This window comes from Chaetomium fimeti (assembly GCF_033439085.1).
Source record: "Chaetomium fimeti strain CBS 168.71 chromosome Unknown B0H64scaffold_14, whole genome shotgun sequence".
Lineage (NCBI taxonomy): Eukaryota > Fungi > Ascomycota > Sordariomycetes > Sordariales > Chaetomiaceae > Chaetomium > Chaetomium fimeti.
In genome coordinates, this window is record NW_026944342.1 from 451,261 (window position 1) to 469,617 (window position 18,357).

At 56.8% G+C, this 18,357-nt stretch overlaps 6 protein-coding genes across 6 annotated transcripts; 2 read left to right on the forward strand and 4 right to left on the reverse strand.

Annotated features, from left to right (window-relative positions):
- Window positions 1–3,412: 3,412 nt before the first annotated feature.
- B0H64DRAFT_332523 (uncharacterized protein) lies at window positions 3,413–4,593 on the reverse strand (the record flags this gene model as incomplete). The annotated part of the gene is made up of 3 exons (XM_062801054.1): window positions 3,413–3,887; window positions 3,953–4,149; window positions 4,204–4,593. 3 exons carry the CDS (start codon window positions 4,591–4,593, stop codon window positions 3,413–3,415), a joined length of 1,062 nt encoding a protein of 353 aa, XP_062653862.1.
- A 1,464-nt stretch (window positions 4,594–6,057) lies between these two features.
- On the reverse strand, window positions 6,058–6,963 carry B0H64DRAFT_421179 (uncharacterized protein; the record flags this gene model as incomplete). Its single annotated transcript, XM_062805520.1, has 3 exons — window positions 6,058–6,487; window positions 6,553–6,623; window positions 6,682–6,963. The coding sequence occupies 3 exons, from the start codon at window positions 6,961–6,963 to the stop codon at window positions 6,058–6,060; spliced, it is 783 nt and encodes a 260-aa protein (XP_062653863.1).
- A 520-nt stretch (window positions 6,964–7,483) lies between these two features.
- On the reverse strand, window positions 7,484–8,690 carry B0H64DRAFT_421180 (uncharacterized protein; the record flags this gene model as incomplete). The annotated part of the gene is made up of 2 exons (XM_062805521.1): window positions 7,484–8,183; window positions 8,344–8,690. 2 exons carry the CDS (start codon window positions 8,688–8,690, stop codon window positions 7,484–7,486), a joined length of 1,047 nt encoding a protein of 348 aa, XP_062653864.1.
- Window positions 8,691–10,473: 1,783 nt separating this feature from the next.
- Window positions 10,474–11,124, forward strand: B0H64DRAFT_413318 (uncharacterized protein). The gene has a single exon (XM_062804973.1). The coding sequence runs from the start codon at window positions 10,819–10,821 to the stop codon at window positions 11,089–11,091; it is 273 nt and encodes a 90-aa protein (XP_062653865.1). The 5' UTR covers window positions 10,474–10,818; the 3' UTR covers window positions 11,092–11,124.
- Window positions 11,125–12,032: 908 nt separating this feature from the next.
- On the forward strand, window positions 12,033–16,125 carry B0H64DRAFT_447410 (Six-hairpin glycosidase-like protein; the record flags this gene model as incomplete). Its single annotated transcript, XM_062806998.1, has 3 exons — window positions 12,033–12,182; window positions 13,524–13,901; window positions 13,969–16,125. The coding sequence occupies 3 exons, from the start codon at window positions 12,033–12,035 to the stop codon at window positions 16,123–16,125; spliced, it is 2,685 nt and encodes an 894-aa protein (XP_062653866.1).
- On the reverse strand, window positions 16,064–18,280 carry B0H64DRAFT_479358 (uncharacterized protein). The gene is made up of 6 exons (XM_062808298.1): window positions 17,943–18,280; window positions 17,769–17,800; window positions 17,479–17,652; window positions 17,100–17,349; window positions 16,826–16,929; window positions 16,064–16,767 (listed from the first exon to the last, which is right to left on the reverse strand). Exons 1-6 carry the CDS (start codon window positions 17,986–17,988, stop codon window positions 16,318–16,320), a joined length of 1,056 nt encoding a protein of 351 aa, XP_062653867.1. The 5' UTR covers window positions 17,989–18,280; the 3' UTR covers window positions 16,064–16,317.
- Between the last annotated feature and the right edge of the window lie 77 nt (window positions 18,281–18,357).

The following is an 18,357-nucleotide window of genomic DNA, read 5'->3' on the forward strand; positions in this document are numbered from 1 at the left end:
TCGAGGGCGAGGGATTTTTAGTCTGCGTGTTTGAATAGGCGTCTGGAACGGCAAGGTAACAACATCCTCCTCTATCATTCTCGCCGCCACGCCACCAACCCCCACCCCCCGGCATGGTTTCCAAAACGCGCTGGTCTCGACGATGACAAGGTTGTCTCCCTCGTCTTAACATCAAACCATCACGTCTGTGCATTGCTCGGTAAACCTTCGAGAGGACCTGTATGATGATCCTGAGAGCTGGGAGGACGCGCCAACGTCGAACCTGGTTCAACTCTGCCACGGTAGGGATGAGATATTGGCAATGAACAAGGGTGGGTATTTTGGGTTGCTGAAAACACACTCCTTTTTCGAGGAGCTTTATCAGGGGCGAACATGATGGCCAGGGGGAGAGCAAGCCCAGTTCGTTTATGGATGGCTAAGAGGAGGTTGCTATGTTCCGAGCGGTGTCTGGAACGCGTCGAAAGGTCCGCCGGCGCTCGAAGGTAGCACTCGGGAGGAGTGCGAGCGTTTCTCGGAACACCCCTGAGGCAGTTAACTAGACGGGAAGACGTGTCTGCGGCTCCGGAGGATTTGTGATATCTGGAAAGATTATAACCAAGACTTGCTTGCCCAAGCCCTCGCGTCCCCAAAACCACACTTGTTGGAACACAGGCCGCCAATCGGCGAAGCGGCACAAAAGCAGCTATGCGGATTCCGGTGACCGTACCCTGCCAGCGCCAACCTCGGGGAGATGGTCACTCTCGGCCCGAGTTCTGGCCTCATTGAGCATCTGACCCTCGCTTCCTGGGAGCTGCATGAGGAACACAGTCCTGGCCCGCGGCCCTGGACGAAACCACTCCCAATCCATTGCCGGCGCTTTGGCCCTCGAGACTGGCTGTTGCCTAAGTGAAAGTTGCCACGGGTACCCGATAGTTTCCCGCTGGTTAACAACGGGCGGCATTGTAGTTATGCATTTCATCCCCCAATGAGTGGGAAGCGATGGGATAATCAACGTCCCTGGATGTGAAAAGTGTGGACTGTTGTTTCCCCGCTCCTTTTTCAATGTTGGCACCATTCTGAAGCCCGTCTGATGTATGTATCGTGTCACTGGTGCTGTCTTCCAAGTCAATTTCCTCTTTCCCCTTTCTCGACCCAACTGCGGGTTACCCCCTCACTCTTTGTCTCAGACTCAGAGAACAAACCCCGGACTTGCACAGTGTTGGTGGCCCGGTCCCGGTCGTGGTGATTTTGCTCGAGCCTCTTTTGTCTAGCCCCGATTTCGGTGGAGCAGAGTGTTGGTCCCGTGGGTCGTCGTCGACGCCAACGGCCCGCCCCGTTGGTCAGTTGGTGGACTGCGGAGTTCTGATGAATCCGCTGATCCGCACACTTGGATAACCTTAAACCGATGTCCTGGTATGTCGACTTGAGAAGGCGGCACAGTTGTGCTCTCAACTTGATGACACTCGGGCAATCCCAAGTGAGGTTTGAAGCATAATGCTGCTGTTTCCCATCCCCTGCTTGGGTGCTTGGGCGTGTTTGGCTCGAGAAAGCGAAAGCCAAGCGAGCGAACGGACCCCAATCCGCCGCCAATCCAGGCCGACTGCAGACGGCATGCCCGTTGCTGAACCGGGGTCCCGGGGTCAACCCTGGGCGGGTTGAAATTGCGTGCCGCAGAGATCGGGCGTGGAGCCAATGACGGCCCCGTTCGCCGGAATCCTCCACGACTCTGTTCTTCTTGGGTCCGGCACCATCTGGTCACCCTCCCACCACCAAGCCTCTAACGGGCGGACGATGTAACGAGGTTTCTGTCACCCAATGGGGGCCACTGAGTGCCGTTCGGCCAAAGATCTTTTGACAGAAGATCCAGAAGGATGGGCGATTGTTGCCACTTCAAGCTGGGTTTCCGAGCGCGCTCTGACTGGCACTAGCTGAACGGTCCCGATGGCACGGATGGGGAGTTTCCTGTCTCGGGCCCCCGATTCCTCGATCGCTGGATCAGTTGGACGTTTACGGTCCGCGTGGGGTCGAATCACATGCGGAAACTTGATGGCCCCTTCTGAGACATGCATAATCCTTTTCTCGGCGACGAGTGAGTGTTTGTTGAACGCGGGGTGACTGACGGCGAAGCCGCCACTTTGGAAAGAGGGGCTGGGACGTGGCTCGCAAGACCTGAGGCGACCCATTGCCCGTTTTGTTTTGGCTCTTCTCTCGGAAACCGGCTGGCGTTCCTGCAGTCGTATCACCCGGCACACTGGCCGGGCCGCCTCGCTCATCTTCCGGGACTGTGGCGCGTGTGGTTGCCTCGGTAGAGCTTCCCACACGTTTCACGGCAAGCAAGCGAAGCCAAGGGAGAAAATTTCCGTTCAGCCTCCGGCAGGGACGACAGGGGGGGGAGGACGGCAAGCCGGCAGCTGAGGATGGCAGGACGCCGGTACTTTTGTGATGGACGGGCCGAGAGCTGCAGCGCGACCAGTCACAGTCACTCTCGAACCACTGGAACGGGAAGGTCAAGCAGACGGTCTGTGCCAATGCTCGCTGCCACCGGTGAGACAACGAGACAACCTCGGTGGGTTTGGAACCAAAGTTCTCGAAGGTTTGGGGATCCTTCGACGCCACCCCGACCGATGTGCGCGGATCCTTTCCTCCCGTCTCACTTCCCACAACTCAGTTGTTTTTTTGAAAGATCGAAAAGATCTGCCAGGGCTACCGGGGCTGCCACGCGTCGCTTTTCCCGACGCTTGGGCTTTTATCAGCAAGCCACAGAGCTGGTCAACTGGGAACCTCCTTTCACCATCCTGGTCCACGCCATTTTTCCTGTCTTATTTTGCAGGGCTTGATTGCAGTCCGAGGTGACACACGAAACCCTCAATGACAGCAGTTAATGGCAGGGTAGTTGAGTTATGTCTTCTCTGAATCCTTTTCTGCCGCGGGACGAACTCCCGGACCGGTTACGAAGCCCTTTTTGTTCCATCCACCAGGGGGGGTTCGCCGGGGTGAACGAACATCCCTGCTGTTGAAAACCGGGGAAGCCCCCTCGAGGAAACCGCTCGCTGAGCTGGGGGTTGTGCGCCACATGCGCGCTTTACTCAATACGCGTGCGAGTTTGGCACCGGGGGGTCTGGTGCGTCAGGCTCAGGGGAACAAATATGCCCATTGGGTGACCGAAGCCGGCCGTTGTTTGGGACAGAGAACATGATCGCGGGAGGGACCTGGACGGGGGCCAACGTGGGAAAGACCAAGGAGTTTAGCGTCAGTGACGTTGCAAAGATGTCGATATTGCATAGTGATCGACAATCAGCCGGTTTAACTGGTGTATCTGAACATGAACATCATGACCTGTCCTGTGCATTGCCCCAATCCCGCCGTCTTGGGTGCAAGCGAATGAACCCTTGAACGCCGGAGCAAAAAAAAAATGAAATGGATCCAACCCAACTCAAACAATGTCTGCTTCCCTCCTCCGCTGTTTCGGCTCTGTGCGCACAGAGACCGTTGTCTCCATCTGAATCCCGTTCTGGTCCGGCCCACTCATCTCCCTGTCCCCGGCCTTGATGGCCGTCCTGAAGTAGACGCCGTTTTCGCTGTTCGGCGTTGGTGAGGTGACGGACTCAAAGTCCCCGATCGAGCCCTTGTGGCTGGGCTTCATGATGGGCATCTCGCCGCTGTCGACGCTGCTTGTCTCGGCGTTCGTCGCGGCGGCGCTGTGTTTGGCGTCGCGCTGAGACCTCATTGTCGAGAGCTTGTGGTTCTCTGACTGGTGCTGGCTGTAGGCGCGCGAGCGCGAGTGTTCGTCGTGCTTGTAGTATCCTGACCGGGAGCGAGTCGCCGAGTTCTGGCTCGAGATGAGGCCGTACCGGCGGAGGATCTGTTCGAAGAGGCGCTTGAGCGTCGGGATGCAGGCGGCGATGATGCTGCGAGCGAGTTAGTCAGGAGGGAAATGTGATACACGTTGGTGTATAGGGACTGGGGGGCTTACGCAAGCTGTGCCTCCACCATACTCCACGTCGTGAGTCCAACCGTATCCATCAACGTGTCACCTGTCTTTCCGTAGCTCCCAATCATGAATGTTTTCGCAATGGAAGCGCTGCTGGCAAAGATACCGAGACCCATAACGAAGCCGAGCGCAATCTTCTCGCGAAGGGGGCGTTGGATGTTGACGATGAAGGTGATGGGCTGGCCAGATGTTAGCATTTCTGTATGCCTCAGCCATCTTAGAAGGACACATACCGCAAGACTGAGCGCGACATCGGTTATGATGGTCAGAACCGCCGTTACGTAAATAGAGGTCTGACTTATGGCCGGGTCCGTACACACAGCGTCGGGGTTGCTGTGGTCCCAGACCGCCCATAGCGGTTTGCAGGCCGACAGCTGGAAGACATTGGAAACGATGGCGACGCCCAATGATATGAACATGAGAAAGTACATGCTCCACGTCCACCAGGGTCGGTCGCGCTGGATCCGGATGAGCATCCAGGCGATGCTGATCTTGGAGCAGGCGAGGGCCCAGGGGAAGGGCGGCTGGCAGAGGAAGAGCCATTTCTCTGCCAGCACCTCTTTGTCGTCTGGGACGTAGTAATTGTGTCTTCCTACGCCATAGTGAATGGCAACCATCAACATGCCAAACGAAACCGCATCGAAGATCTAGTGTCGAGACCGTCAGTCTCGAGTGCTCCAAGCACAACTCTGCATATCTTGCGGTATGCTTACCACCGCGGCCGTGATGAGAAAGTCGTCGAGGGATAGCCGGAAGTTGGGTATTATCCGTGTGTAAATGCGGGTGCCATAAAGCGCGAAGGAAATCAGGTGAAGAGTGCCGACGACACCGACGATGACGGAGGCCTTGGACTCATCGGGCCCCGGGGGGCCTGGTGCCAACGACATTGCTGGAGGCGGTCGCGAGAAGGCCTCGGTGTCTGTTCAACTGTGGTGGGCGGAGAGGGTGAGTCTGGGTGGCGATCCCGAAGGCTGACTGGCCTCTGCAGCGCCCTCAAACAGTGTCGAAGAACCCAGGAAGAACAACACGAGTGGAGATGGATGTCGAGATCGTAGATCGGCGGTGGATGGGGGGAAGGGGGGGTGCAGGGTCCAACCTTAAGATATATGTATCATCCCCGATGCTGGATCATGGCCTGGAGAATGCCAGTCATCACCCTGGACGACTCTCGATCTTGGCTTTCGCCCATCCCCCTGTCTCTTTTGCTGGTTGTCGAGATTTGGCTCCTTCGCATCCCCCCTGCTCGGATTTGACGAACCCATGATGGACGCATGCAGCATGCAAGCCAAAAAGTAGTGTCGTGTCGTGTCTGGGGATGAAAAGCAGGTCCCGGTCCCCTTGGCAGTGCCCTGGCAGCTTCAGCTTGCAGCTCGGCACCAGCAGCCCAGGGTGGCGGTTCCCATCTCCGGCTAACCCGAGAAGGTTTGGAAAGGATGAGCTGTGCCCCGCGGCCGCGCTTCCGGTCTGGGTATCCGTCCAGCTGCCGCAAAGCGCACAGGGAACCGGCCCAGAGCCTGCTAGTTAAGCGAATAAGGGTGAAAATAAGCAGCCACTGTCCGACCGCGAGGAACCCAGCCCGTTTCCAGAACCATTTCCGTTGTCATGTGCTTTGGCAACAAAGAGGCGCAAACGTTCAATAGTGCGGCATTGGTGGGACTGACTATTCCCCGCCTCCTCTTCGCATCTTTGACCAAACTGGTAGTGAATCGTGTTGATCATCGGGGCATCGATCGACCTCTCCTGGACTCTCACAGGCTTGACACGGCCGACCCCGGCCACCAGGAACCTGCAGCTGTGGGACCACACAGGAGGATCTTTGATATTTTAGGAACTTATGAACGGTCAGGGTTTGAAGCACTGACTGATTGAATAAACTGGCTCGCCCCCTCGCATTCGCTCATCGAAGCCTCGTTGCCGAATTGTTTCGCTCGCCTCATGCTCTTGGTTATACGGAATTCAGATTACGCCTCCCCGCTCTGTCTGCCCGTGCTGCCCGAGTAGGTACCTAGTTAAAACGGAATCACGACTGTTCGAAACTCGAAACGGGGCCGATCAAACCGTCCAAGACCAACAATAGCACCCGTCTTTTAAGCGGGTGGGATCCCTGTCCCGTTCATCCCGCACCCAGCGTTCTCGCACGTCGTGACGGTGTGAATGTACCGAATCTCGCCGCCCTCGACCCGAAAGAAGTGACTGTCCGGCATCGGTTTCTCTGGGACGGACCTGTCCAGGCCGGGGAAGCCCACGTAGATGGCGACGGCCCCCATCTCCTCGTCGACCACGTACCGCCGGTTTGTTACCTCGATGGTGGATGGCAGCCCAAGCGCGCAGGTGCCGTTGCCCGAGCCGCGGGGGTCCGTGTAGGCGCCGCCCTTGAGCCGCGCGCAGGGGGTGCCGAACGGGACGGTGATGTTGGCGTTGTTGAACCGGTCGAAGTAGGCGTCGCCCGCGGCCTGGATCACCTCCCGGCTGTCGTGCTCCGAGGCGGGAATGGGGTCCCAAGTCTCGAGGGAGTTCCTGCCATTGTATTAGTTGTCTGTGATTCATAGAAGGCGTGGTTGATGTCTCTTGATCACACATACCAATGCAGGTACCCTGTGGCGTTGAAGGCCCAGTCGCCCGGCTTGGTCGCAATGGTCTCGATCAAGCTGGCCTTGTCATCCGTAAAGACCATGCGGGTGCCGATGACATAGGGCGGCCGCGTCACCAACGATCAGCTCGGTGAAGGTCGCACATAGGGTGGTGTCGTGGATGCTGCGGTTGTGGTCGATTTTCATGGGTTGTGCGAGGACGCCGGTCGTAATGTCGACCGTCTTGTCGCTCTCGGTGTAGTTGAGGTTGTCAGCAGTGATGGCTGTCAGGGTGGCCGGCTTGCCCTCCGTCTGCGCTGCTACGTATTGGGTTGTGGCGTCTACGAGAAAGGATCGGCTGCATTCTGCGGCAACGCAGGTCACCAACGCCGCACCCGTAAGGAAGAATAATTGTGGCTTCATCTCTCTCCACATAGGTATGTGGCCTTAGAAGTGTGTGCTGATGGAAAGGTTGATGAGATGAACAATTTGTCGTTAATATAATCAAGGTCCCGTCAGCGGGGGTTTATAGAAGCCCAGCTATCATCTTGACCGGTAGAGACAAAAGAACTACCGCCATCAAGATTATCGTCTTGTGCATGCCGAAGGGAACTACCCAATGATACTCTTTGAAACTACTGCCTCAATGTCGGTAGACAGTGTCTCCGCACTCACGATGACGGCTGCATGAACTGGACTCCTCCCGGTTGGCCGGCACTTAGAAACAACCAGTCCGTTGCATCCTGGACGAGCGGGCCGAACAATCACAACTTGACACCGTTCTTACTCAAGATACGCTGCCGTATTCTTTTTCGAACCCGGAATTGCAATTAATGAAGCTAAGCAGTAACCAACCAACCAACCTCAGCCATACATTCATCCCCTACCATCCTCTACCCCCCCAGGGGAATCCGCCTCCCATCGTTACACAACCGCCCCCCTATTAGTACTCTCCCGGCGGCACAACAAGCCGGCCCCGTCTTCCCCGGCGCCCCCCTCCCCTACCCCATCCTCCTCCACCACCTTTTCCCTTACCTCTTCCCCATGGCGGGCCACCCCCACCGGTCCAAGGGGGCCACTCACCCCGGCCATCATCATCATCATCATCATCATCATCACCACTATCATCTTGAGTCGTTGTCGGTGGCCGGGCCGTGACCGTGAGGGTTACGACGCCCGGCGTGGTCGGCTTCCGCGTTGTCGGACTACTGGTGAGCGGGTCAGGCGACGTTCGGCGTGTTGATGTGGATGTCGGCTTGGGGAGTTGCGTTACACGGGTGGTGACCACGACGGGAGTGGTCTTGACAGCGGCGGAAGAAGACAGCTCGGTTGCCCGAGTAGGGGTCGCCTTGCTTGATGAGGAAGTGATGGCGGTGGATGGCTTGGGAATTGTTACGACGGCCGTGGACACGGTGGCGGCTGCTGTGTCGGTTTCCGGCGGCGTCGGGTTGTTAAGGCCGTAGATTATGGCGTCGAAGACACCTTGGGGAATCCTGGCGGCGCTAAGGTCGTGGTCGAACACCCCCCTTCCGTCGTGATATCCGAAGGAGCTGGTGTTGCTGGCCGAGTTCACCGCTTGGGTGTTTTTGGCCCAGGCAAAACTGTTGACACCATTCGGGTCGAGGGATCCGCCCTCCCACTGGCTGCATCCGGTGCAGAGAACATCGAGCTGCCAGTGCGTTGCGTTGGTGTGGGTTGATGGCAACACGGCGTAGGTGGCCCCCGAGTATGCGCCTGGTACAACTCGCCCCCTTTGGAAGTTGTCGTCAGTACGTGTAGTGTTGGGGCATTAGAATTACCCACGTGCTCCATCTTGAGGAAACGACTGCGCTATCGCCGCTTGGCCATCCCACGGTAAGGGGATTGCCGTTCATCTTCCCACCCCAGGCAACGCCGGCCCATCCTGCCTTGTCGAGTGGTGCCACGATCTGTAGCAGGACATCGAACGGGGCAGCCGAGACTTCCGGGATGGCGATGCGGTAGTAGATGTTGCTGGTCGGTTCTCTAAACTCCGAGAAGCAGATCTGCGTCCCTCCTGGGCAGTACTTGGCCGTGGTGCTCTGCCTCTTGGCTGGTCCAGAGCCACTAGTGGAGGTAGCCCATGTATGGGTGCCGCTCAAGGCCAGCAACGCGAACGACCTTAAGCTCATAGTTGCTGATCGTTGATGTGAGGGGGCCGTATCTGGGACACGAACTCGAGGCAAGACCAAACGAAAGGGTAATTCCCACTCTTATACTCCCGGGGTTGGTCCTCTCCCTGGTTTAAGACCCTTTCCTGGGGTTCTAAGAATACCAACTTAATCCTCCACAGGTGGGAGCTCCCACGGAAGCAGCGCAAGCACCAACCAGGGGCGAGCAAATCAAATCCGGATGTTTGTGTCGGTTCGAGAACGCTTCTCCTAAACTACTACCACATGGGTGCGGCGTTCTTTGGATGATAATATTGGGGAAGTCCGACAGGCGAAGCGGCCCTAGTGAGATATCAGACCGGAGAATAGAGCGGTCGCTTGAAGGAGATGCAATCTGGGTAAAAGCGGCTCGGGAATTAGGACGCGGCACCATATCAACCACTCCAAGTCCGGTTGACGCCAACCGGGAAACGCAAAATTACCTAGGCATGGCCGGTGAGGCTGTTGAAGACGGTCAGCAACACTGGTGGCTAGGTACCTACCTACTAGGTACTTGTCCTAGCAGCCGGGGTTACTACTGTCCCGGCTCGAGTCCCGTTGTTCCGTAGCCGACAGCTACAAGGGCTGTGCCGCATAGGTATTCAAGAATGCGGTGTAAACAAAGCCTTTGTTTTCTTTGGAATTCATCGCTCCTTCTGAGACTGCGAATGGCCACACAAAGGACGCCAAACAGGGCCTGGCTACGCAGCAGTACCGATATAAGGTCTGCATGACCCGCGTACATGTTTCGTGAAAGGCACAATTCCCAAACCAGGAATAGACCACGGAGTCTGCGGTCAAACATGCCGTCCATGCCACTCCACGATGATTGCAGATGGGCCGAGGAGAACAGTCCTGGCGACTCCTTGCCCATTCTGGGACCATTCTCCGGGCCGTGGACAGACGCCGCGCATTGGAAGGAGGTCCATCTCGGTACCTCTACAGTAATCGATGAACCGGTTTGTGTGACGGATTCAAGCATATCTACGCTGCGAGATGATACTTGCTATGTTCCCATCATCAATCGCTTGGGACAATTCGGGATAATGCCACTTGGCGGACAAGACCTTGATCAAATTAGTCCCGTGGATGCAACACAAGAAAGACCAAGTCTTCGGGACCTTGCGAATTCCCAGCGGGATGGCTCCCAAAATGTTGGTTATCTCCCCTTTTTTTCGAAACTATCGCGGGCATGGCGGCGACCTCGAGCATCAAAGGCGATGCGTGTCATTTTTAAGACAGCCATAGTGCCGGAACCGTGGTATATTTATACTTTTGTGAGAGGAGTTAGTACATCAAGCTAGGTACGTAAGTTTCATAAGCATGGGGTGAGCGGAATGTGTCTGTTCCTCGAGCTCGTCCACCCACCCTGGCCTATATAGGTAACTCGAGCGTTTTGAGACTCGGCGTATGGTGACATGAGGCTCTCCCCTGGTGCCTTGGACCCAAGTGGGAGGGAGTCCTTGGGTACGCACTAAATATATCTCTATCTTAATTTCCGGTCGAGTCCCACGGAGAAGCATCAATATCTGCGTGTCTGCCTAGGTAGGTTTCGAAGACCGTGACCCAGCTATTTTATTCCCGTTGGTTGAGGCCGGCGACAAGTGGGCCCTCCCGGCGTCGACCTGCCCATTCTGGCAACTGGGTCCGGAAGGCCCACTTAACTCGGAGCCGTTCGGAGCCGGACTCGGCTTTTGCGCTGGCATGGCTCAGTTGAATACAGTAAACCCCATACTCTTTCTCTCTCTATTTTAAGCCTTTTTCTCGGTTGTTTCCTTGGGCCCAACAAGAATCACGTTCACTTTCCTTTTCATGACCAATCATCAATCAACATGACCTCGGCCACAACCCCGGACTCCGCCCCGGCTGCGTTCTCACCGGAGGTGGCTCTCTCGGAGGGCTACACCATCCACTCCGGCTACCCGCCAATTCCAGTTTACCTCCATCTCCGTACCGCATCAGGCCTGCACCCAAAGACACCCGCCCAGGCCGCTCCCATTGCCCGCAACAGCTGGTACGGGTGTTACGTCACCTGTGTTACGTCACCTTCTCCCCTACCAACACCGACACCGACAGCAACACAAAAGGTGAAGAAGAGACCATCGTTGCAATGGGCCGCATCATAGGCGACGGCGGCTGGTACTTCCACATCGCCGACATGGCGGTACTGCCGGAGCATCAGCGTAAGGGGTTGGGGGATGCCGTGCTGAAGCACCTGATGGGGCATATCAAGACGCACGCGCCGCAGGACGGGACGGGGACATATGTCACGCTGTTTGCGGACCCTCCGGGGCGGAAGTTGTATGCGAAGAATGGGTTTGTGGAAACCACACCTGCCGGGCAGATGGGGTTGATGATGCCCTTGGGGTGGGAGAGGAGTTGATGGGGGGTTGTCGCAAGTCACCAGGTTGGGAGACCACGGAATCAGCATGGCAGTTGGGACATTTGTCTTGCTGTCAGATGTTTACCTAGGTAGGTACCTACCTAGGTAGTGATTTGATTTGAGAGTGGTGGGGTAGGGAAATGCAAGATGGCTTGGGACCAAAAGAGTCGACTGCCGTGATCTGAAACCATGAGGAGTTAGTCGCCTTGTTACTTTGTCGCTGGTTTGTTTTGCGGAACCAGGATAAAGCAACTTCACAAATGCGCCGCTGTTGTGCATGTCCGGCAATCCCAACGCATTGTTGACAAAGGTTGTTGCTGCAACTCAGAATTGCAAAATGAGACGAGGGCTGATTGAACTCCAGTCATAGAGGTCCCTGACTGTTTTTATGACTGTGCTGATTGATCGGGGTGATCCTTTCAGCCCGGGGAGCGTTGATTCTCAGGGGTAGAGGGGGAGGCAGACTCATGCATGACCCTTCCTTGGTGTTCCACCCGGATTTCTGAGTTCACTGGACTTGGTATTGGCGCCTAGTGTGACTCTGACCTGAGATGGTGGGTGACTGCACGTCATAATTACGTGGTTGTGCTGCTAGGAACAGACTCAGAGGGAGGATGGCACAGTCTGACAGTCTGACAATCGTGATCTTTCTTGGTCTTTCTTCCCGAGCTTGCCTGGTCTTTCACAGCCCAGCTCTCTTAGTCGAAGCGCGTCATCTATTCGCCGATTCTCCGGCCGGTCCAGGCTCCAAGTACCGATCTGGCCATTCTGTAATTTCTGTTAGTCTGGCCTATGACTTTGTATGTGAAAACCATCCGCTCTACTAGCCCTTTTAACATCTTCTTCTATGAAGGTACATATACCGCGGCACCTTGGAGCCGGCGATTCATTGACTGAGCTTCCTTCTTATGTTGGCAAAACTTTCTTGAGCCTATCTGGTCATGGTGCTACATTCTAGCTTCACCATTGCGACCAACCTCGATCTCAACTACAGCTGCGGCCGGTCAAGCAGTGGCGGCAGGGAAGAACTGATGCTCATCTTCATTGTCATGGTCATCGCAGTCATTGGTCTCGCGCGGAGTCCGACTCAGGTAGCTTGCGCGACAATCATGTTAGACCAGTTTCCTGCCCTCACATTTTATCTCTGGCCAGATCTTCAATGATGCATGCTCCCATCCGACACCCGTGACAGTGGCCGCCAGCTACGCGCCGCTGCATTGCTCTGTGCATGCCGCACCAGCACTGTTCAACGGAGGAAGGAAAGTGGCAGCCCTGCCTGTTGCCTTGCTGCCATGACCACGACTTGGAGTCAGAAGAAGCGAGGCAGGAGCACACACGATTCCTGATTTCCTTGGGTGCCCATCAAACCACACTAGCAGTCCGCAGTACAGATGGAACGGATCATGTCGGTCCACAAGCGCCATGGACCAGACCTGACATGACCAGGGGCTGTCGATGGGAAGTGACACCCATACTGTCTGGTCATACACAGGCCCTCACCTGCTCCAGGTTTTGGTGCACGACCAACCTGATCGTGGTTTCCCTTCCCATTGTATACTCGCTCTGTAAAGGACATGCATCCTTATTTCTCTGTCCATCCCCACCTCTGCGTGGCCACTACCTAATCGAAACCGCCCCGAAGGCCTGCCACATGTCGCTTCACCCGCAACGAAGGCCCCACCTACTTTCTAGGCCAGGACTGACATGAAGCAAGCCAAGACCGCGTCAGACGGGCGTTGCTCTTGCCTTTTGTATCAGGCCATGCGAGGGTGCGATGTCATGTGTGTGTCCGATGGCTTCTTAGTGAGGCTCGGAAAGAATACGACTGAACGAGCCTAAACGAAACCCACCCACCTGAGCGAGGGCCCCTTGCATGACAACGGGGAGCTCCGCCACTTGCCTCCCCCGCTAAAATCGCGTTCCTTGTGAGAAACCCCGGTCCGGCAGTTGTGGTATCGGTATGACTCGGTGCAATGCAAAACCTTCACCTCCCCGTTGTGGAGTTTCGTCCTTCAGTTCATTCCCTATTCCTTGCTCGCTTGCCCACATGGCCGGCATCTCCCGCGCGTCTTGCCCCTGGCATTTTAACGGCGATTGCTCCCGTCACGAAGGCTCAGGTACGCAGTATTACATCAATGTGTCCGCAGGGTAACCCCAAACAGAAGCGTCCCCGATCTCGGTTCTGTCGTATGGCTCGGTCCCATGCGATGACTGAAGCCGCCCTTGGCCTATCCCTTGCTCGCCCAGCATGAAGTCTGCCTCGGGAACGGTCTAGGTGATGCCGGATCACGGATCAGCCTAGAGGACTGCAAATCTCCGTTCCGATGTGCCGTTTGTTGTGGAAATGCTCAGGGGGCTGTGGTTCAGAAACGCTACGTTGATGTATTTAACATCCTCCAAGTCCCAACCTAACCTCACAATGTCTGCATTAGCCTGTGTCCTTCGTCCTCAGTTTGGAGCGCCCCATTCCAGCAGTCACTCTTTATTTCTCCTCACCCGTGCTTCAACGACGGCATCAATTCGTGCACGGCATGATCGGACGGTTGATCCCCCTGGGCCTGGCGGCCATCGCGGGTGCCGCTGTTATTCAAAGACATCCACATCCACCGCGAGCGGACCCTCGGTTGATCACGGCGCAAGATGGACCCATCATTCTATCGTCAACTACGACGGAGAGCGGCATTCACGTTATCGACTACGGGGCCAACGTGGAGGGTATCCCGGCGTTTGAGGTCGTGAGCGCCACGGGCGAGGCGCCGGTCCTCGAGATCACGTACGCGGAAAGCAAAGCCGGTCTGGATTCGTATATGGTGCGCCATAGCCCCTACCGCTGCCTCCCCGTGTGTTTACCTTGAAGCTGATTGTTTGTTTTCCCAGAGCGATGGACCAATCCCGCTAGCGGCAGCCATGGACACGTACCGCATTAACCGTCACAACATTCTTGCCCCGGGCCAGTTCACCCATCGCCATGTCCAGGGGGGCTTTCGATACCAAAAGCTGAATCTGACTTCGCCCGGTGAACTGAGGTTACGCAACGTTGGCGTGATTCCAACCACCCACACGACTCCGATCGACAAGCTGCCCGGTTCGTTCAAGAGCTCCGACGACACTATTACGAACATCTGGGCCGTCGGCGCCAGGTCTATTCAGCTGACCGAAATCCCCAAAGATTCTGTCCCCGAGTTTTGGGAAATCACCAGCGAGGGCGCCGTAATCGACAGTCTTGCGCCCCAGGCCAACGGGGCCCTGGTCGCCGTCACCAGTACGGCCTACAATCTCGATTTCAAGGTCAAACCGCTGATTGGCGGCTTCGGGTTCAGCGTGCTGTCTGACACTCTCAACTCGGCAATCTACATGTCCGTTGATATCGGAGCGAGGACCGTTGTGGCCTACGTCGGGTCGACTACCGAGGACACCGAGCTCGCGAGGGTTACGGTCCCGTCGAATGTGACGCTCGCTCTTGGTAGTTGGCACTCTGTGCACGTCGGGGTCGCCATGACCGACGTTGCCGTCAGTATCAACGGCGCGCCGGTATTCGAGTTTACCCAGTACTCCAAGTTCTATGGCTCCTACGGCCTCGGTGCTTCCTTTGGCCACAAGGCTACCTTTAGAGACCTGGTCGTGACCGACCCCGCGGGCTCCGTCACCTACGAGCACCCCCTGACCGACAAGAGCTGCCTGGACGACTTTTTGCTGGGTACCAACCCTCTCCCTGTGTCCGTTGACGGCTCGCGCCGAGACCGTATCGCGTATGCTGGCGACCTTGACGTTGCCGGCTCTGCCGCTTTTACCTCTACCCATGGGCTGGAGTTTGTCGAAGGTGCCCTTGAGTTGTTCGCATCGGTGCAGGCCGCGCCAGGGTTTTTCACGCCCACAGTCAAGATACAGCAAGAGCCGCTTTCGACCCCCCTGGATGTCAACATCACCGGCCTGATAGGATACTCGTGGAACCTGCTCACGGCTGTCTCTCAGACGTACACGCACACGGGCGATCTCGCCCTGGCCTCGGAGTGGGCACCCAGGATTGTGAGAATGCTCGATTGGTCGCACTCGCAAACGCTGCCCAACGGTCTGTTCAACCTCAGCGACGCCAGCTTCGGCGGGGACTGGAATTACTACGACCCGGCCCAGTCTGGAGTCGTCACCAAGTTCAATGTCCTCTACGCCTACTCGCTCCAAGAGACGGTCGGACTCTTGGCCGATGCTGGTGTTGACGTCTCGGTATACCAGGACCGCCTCGCTGCGCTGCGAGCAGCTATTGATGAGAACCTCTGGAGCGACGAGCTGGGCGCGTACGTCTACTCGGACGGCATCCGGGACGGGTTCGGCCAAGACTCCAATGCCATCGCCATTCTAGCCCACGTCAACCTGAACCCGTCACACTCGACCGAAACCATCTTGTCGACCCTTTCTCGAGAGCTTGCCACGCCCAGCGGCCCGCTCGCCTTCTCGCCCGGCGTCCTCCAGCACGGCTTCCAGCGGTACATCAGCCCTTACGCCTCGGCATACCATCTCCGCGCTGCCCTTGCCTCGCAAAACGCTACCGCTGCCCGGGAGCTGCTTGGCTCCCTGTGGGCGCCGATGGCCGATGTCAACAACGCCAACTACACCGGCTGTTTCTGGGAGACCCTGGACGGGTCCGGCCGCCCCGCGTTCGGAGTCCATACGAGCCTGTGCCATGCGTGGGCCGCGGCCCCGACGGCTGAGCTGAGCCGGTTTGTGCTCGGTGCCCAGCCCACCAAGCCCGGCTGGGGCGAGTGGGCAGTCGCTCCGCAGACTCTTGGTCTTAGCTGGGCTCAGGGCAACGTGCCCACGCCTCTCGGTGCTGTCCGTGTAAACTGGAAGTTTTGTGGAACCCTCCTGACCATGTCTGTCGAGGCTCCTGCGGGCACCACGGGAACGGTCACTCTCCCGTCCCCGCTGCTGGTTCCGGCGTCCCAGTCCAAGTTCACTCTGAACGGTTCTGTTGTCAACAGCACGATCATAAGGGTTGAGGGCGGTTCGAAGGTCACCATTGTGCAGTCGAGGAAGTGAGTAAGGGAGTGAGAAGGAATGTGTGAGACTCAGAAAGGAGGCGGGGGGTGGTTTACTTTTCGTATACACAATTACAGTAGTGCAGTAGTTCAATGTAATGCGTGGAAAGGTGTGGTGGGCAATATAGATTACAATCATACTGGCATCCCGTTGGAAGCCGTACACTCTTGTACATACAACATAGACGTCGTCTCACAAGCGCCCCGCGGCCGACGGTGGCACCCATCCAATCTCCTCCACGGCCCAGTGAATCCAAAGCCGGCCCTCGTCGTCCAGCAGGTCATACGCATGGGCAATGAGATGCCCGCCCCAACCCTGCATCCACCAGTGGCCGTCCAGTTTCTTCAGCAACACACAAAAAAAGGCAAAGATAGCCACAGCCTCCTGCGTCGACGTCCTCAACAGCGGCAGCAAATCCTCCGCCACCAAAAACACCCAGATGAAAGCATCCGCCATCTCGTAGTGCGCCGCGCACGCCTCGGCCTGGCCGAACGACCTCCTCAGCTCGGCGATAGCCATCAAATAAACACCGCGCAGCGCCTCGTCGTCCAGCGGCCGTCCCGCTATGGCCTCCTCCAGCTCGGCCAGCGCCGCGTGCGCGGACGAGCTGGCCGCCTCGGGCCCCTCGCGCAGCACGAAGCGCTTGACCGAGTGCGCGAACAGCGGCGCCAGCGGGCCGGCCGTCGGTACCCCCCGCCACCTCGATCAGGCCTTTGGTGCCGCGTAGCAGGTACACCCAGTCTGGGAAGCCCGCGTTCTCCTGCAGGAGCAGCGTGTCCTCGGATTTGCGCGGCCAGCCTAGCGCTGTGTGATGAACCCGTGTTTGTCGTGTTAGTAGTGTCGTTCTCCCGCCATACCTTGGGCTGGTTTTATCGGAGTGGGGATGCAGGAGATGGAAACGAGATGAAACCATAGCAGATCGGTTCAAGGGCGGGGAGGGAGGTGAGGAGGGGAGCACACGAAAGGCGACGCACCGTAGTAAGTTGTCAGGGCCGAAAATAGGAACAGCGTCTGCGCGGTCTTGGGTGTTGCATCCAGCACGAGGGGAATGGCGGTTTGTGATGCGGCCTGGTGGTGGCGGATGGCCGCGGCGAGGTAGTGGTCGCGCATGGGTTGGCGGTGGTGAGCGAGGTGAAGACCCGACAGAGCCAATACGCCTCGCATGATGTAGTCACAGTCGAATCCCACCTGCACCACCGTATTTCGGTAAAATTCCCTGATGACCTGTTTGAGACGGGGGTTGGGTCAGCTCCGACTTCCAAGTCAGTTTCGGGGCGGCGGCTCCGGTGATACTCGCACTGCTACCCATCTACCATCGAGACTGAAGGCAGAGGGGGTTGAATACAGACGTACTGGGCTTTCTGACAGAGTCAAGTAAGTGGTGGTCGTGTAGTTATGCAGCAGTTCCAAGTCGGCAATATTCAGGCCTGTGGGAGAGACACCCGGCTGAGGTGTTCCGACTGTGCAGAAGTCGCAGTCTACCTGGCGCCGGGTGCAATTCGAGCATGATGGCTTCTTCTCGTCACACTACACAGAGAGGCCACGAGTGTTAGTTACCTACCAAGGTAGCTAGGCAGTGCCAGTCCATCTCCAGCATATGTGGCTTTGATACAGAACGCATGAAGCATGACTCGGGTGCTAACCTTGATTTTCCGAGCCTTGCAGTTCTTGCAGCCTAGATAAAGACATGGAGTCAATAAACTCGTTAACACATCATAAACAAAGCTTCTTGTATATGGTATGCTCGGTTGTAAGGGGATTACGTCACGTAGGTAAGGTAATTAATCATGACCGAAACGTCGGGACAAAGGTCTTACCCATGCGGCTCTTGTGGTGTGCTTTGCGTTTGGTGTTGGCCATCATCCATGCGTGGCAGTGGCGGAGACTGCTGAGTCCGCTCCGGGTTGTCACGTCACCGACACCCGAGATGGATCAGTGGGAAAAGGAGGTGGGTTGTATGCTCGGGTTTGTCCGAACAAAATGCGGTGAATACGCGGATACCATGAAATGTATTTGCTTTCAACAATACATGATAATCCACTTGGTGTGTATTCGTATGTATTCCGCGTACTTCGCCCCTTTCCGGCCCCAGCGGCCCCGTTCTTTTTCTTTTTTAACCTTTTAAAATCCCCACCATTGATGCTCGGCGTCGGCAGTATCCGGCCCTTTTTGTGGGTTTTCATGGGTTTCGTTGCGAGTGTGGGGCAAAAGACAGTCCAATGTTGTGGCTCG

Excerpts from the sequence above, each read along its gene's own strand:
- B0H64DRAFT_413318 (XM_062804973.1), top strand. The coding sequence starts at position 10,819 with ATGGGCCGCATCATAGGCGACGGCGGCTGGTACTTCCACATCGCCGAC.
- B0H64DRAFT_479358 (XM_062808298.1), bottom strand. The coding sequence starts at position 17,988 with ATGATGGCCAACACCAAACGCAAAGCACACCACAAGAGCCGCATGG. Across the intron at positions 16,930-17,099 it reads GGCCCTGACAACTTACTACG|CGCTAGGCTGGCCGCGCAAA; the intron begins GTGCGTCGCCTT and ends TTCATCACACAG. Across the intron at positions 16,768-16,825 it reads GCACCAAAGGCCTGATCGAG|CGCTTCGTGCTGCGCGAGGG; the intron begins GTGGCGGGGGGT and ends CACTCGGTCAAG.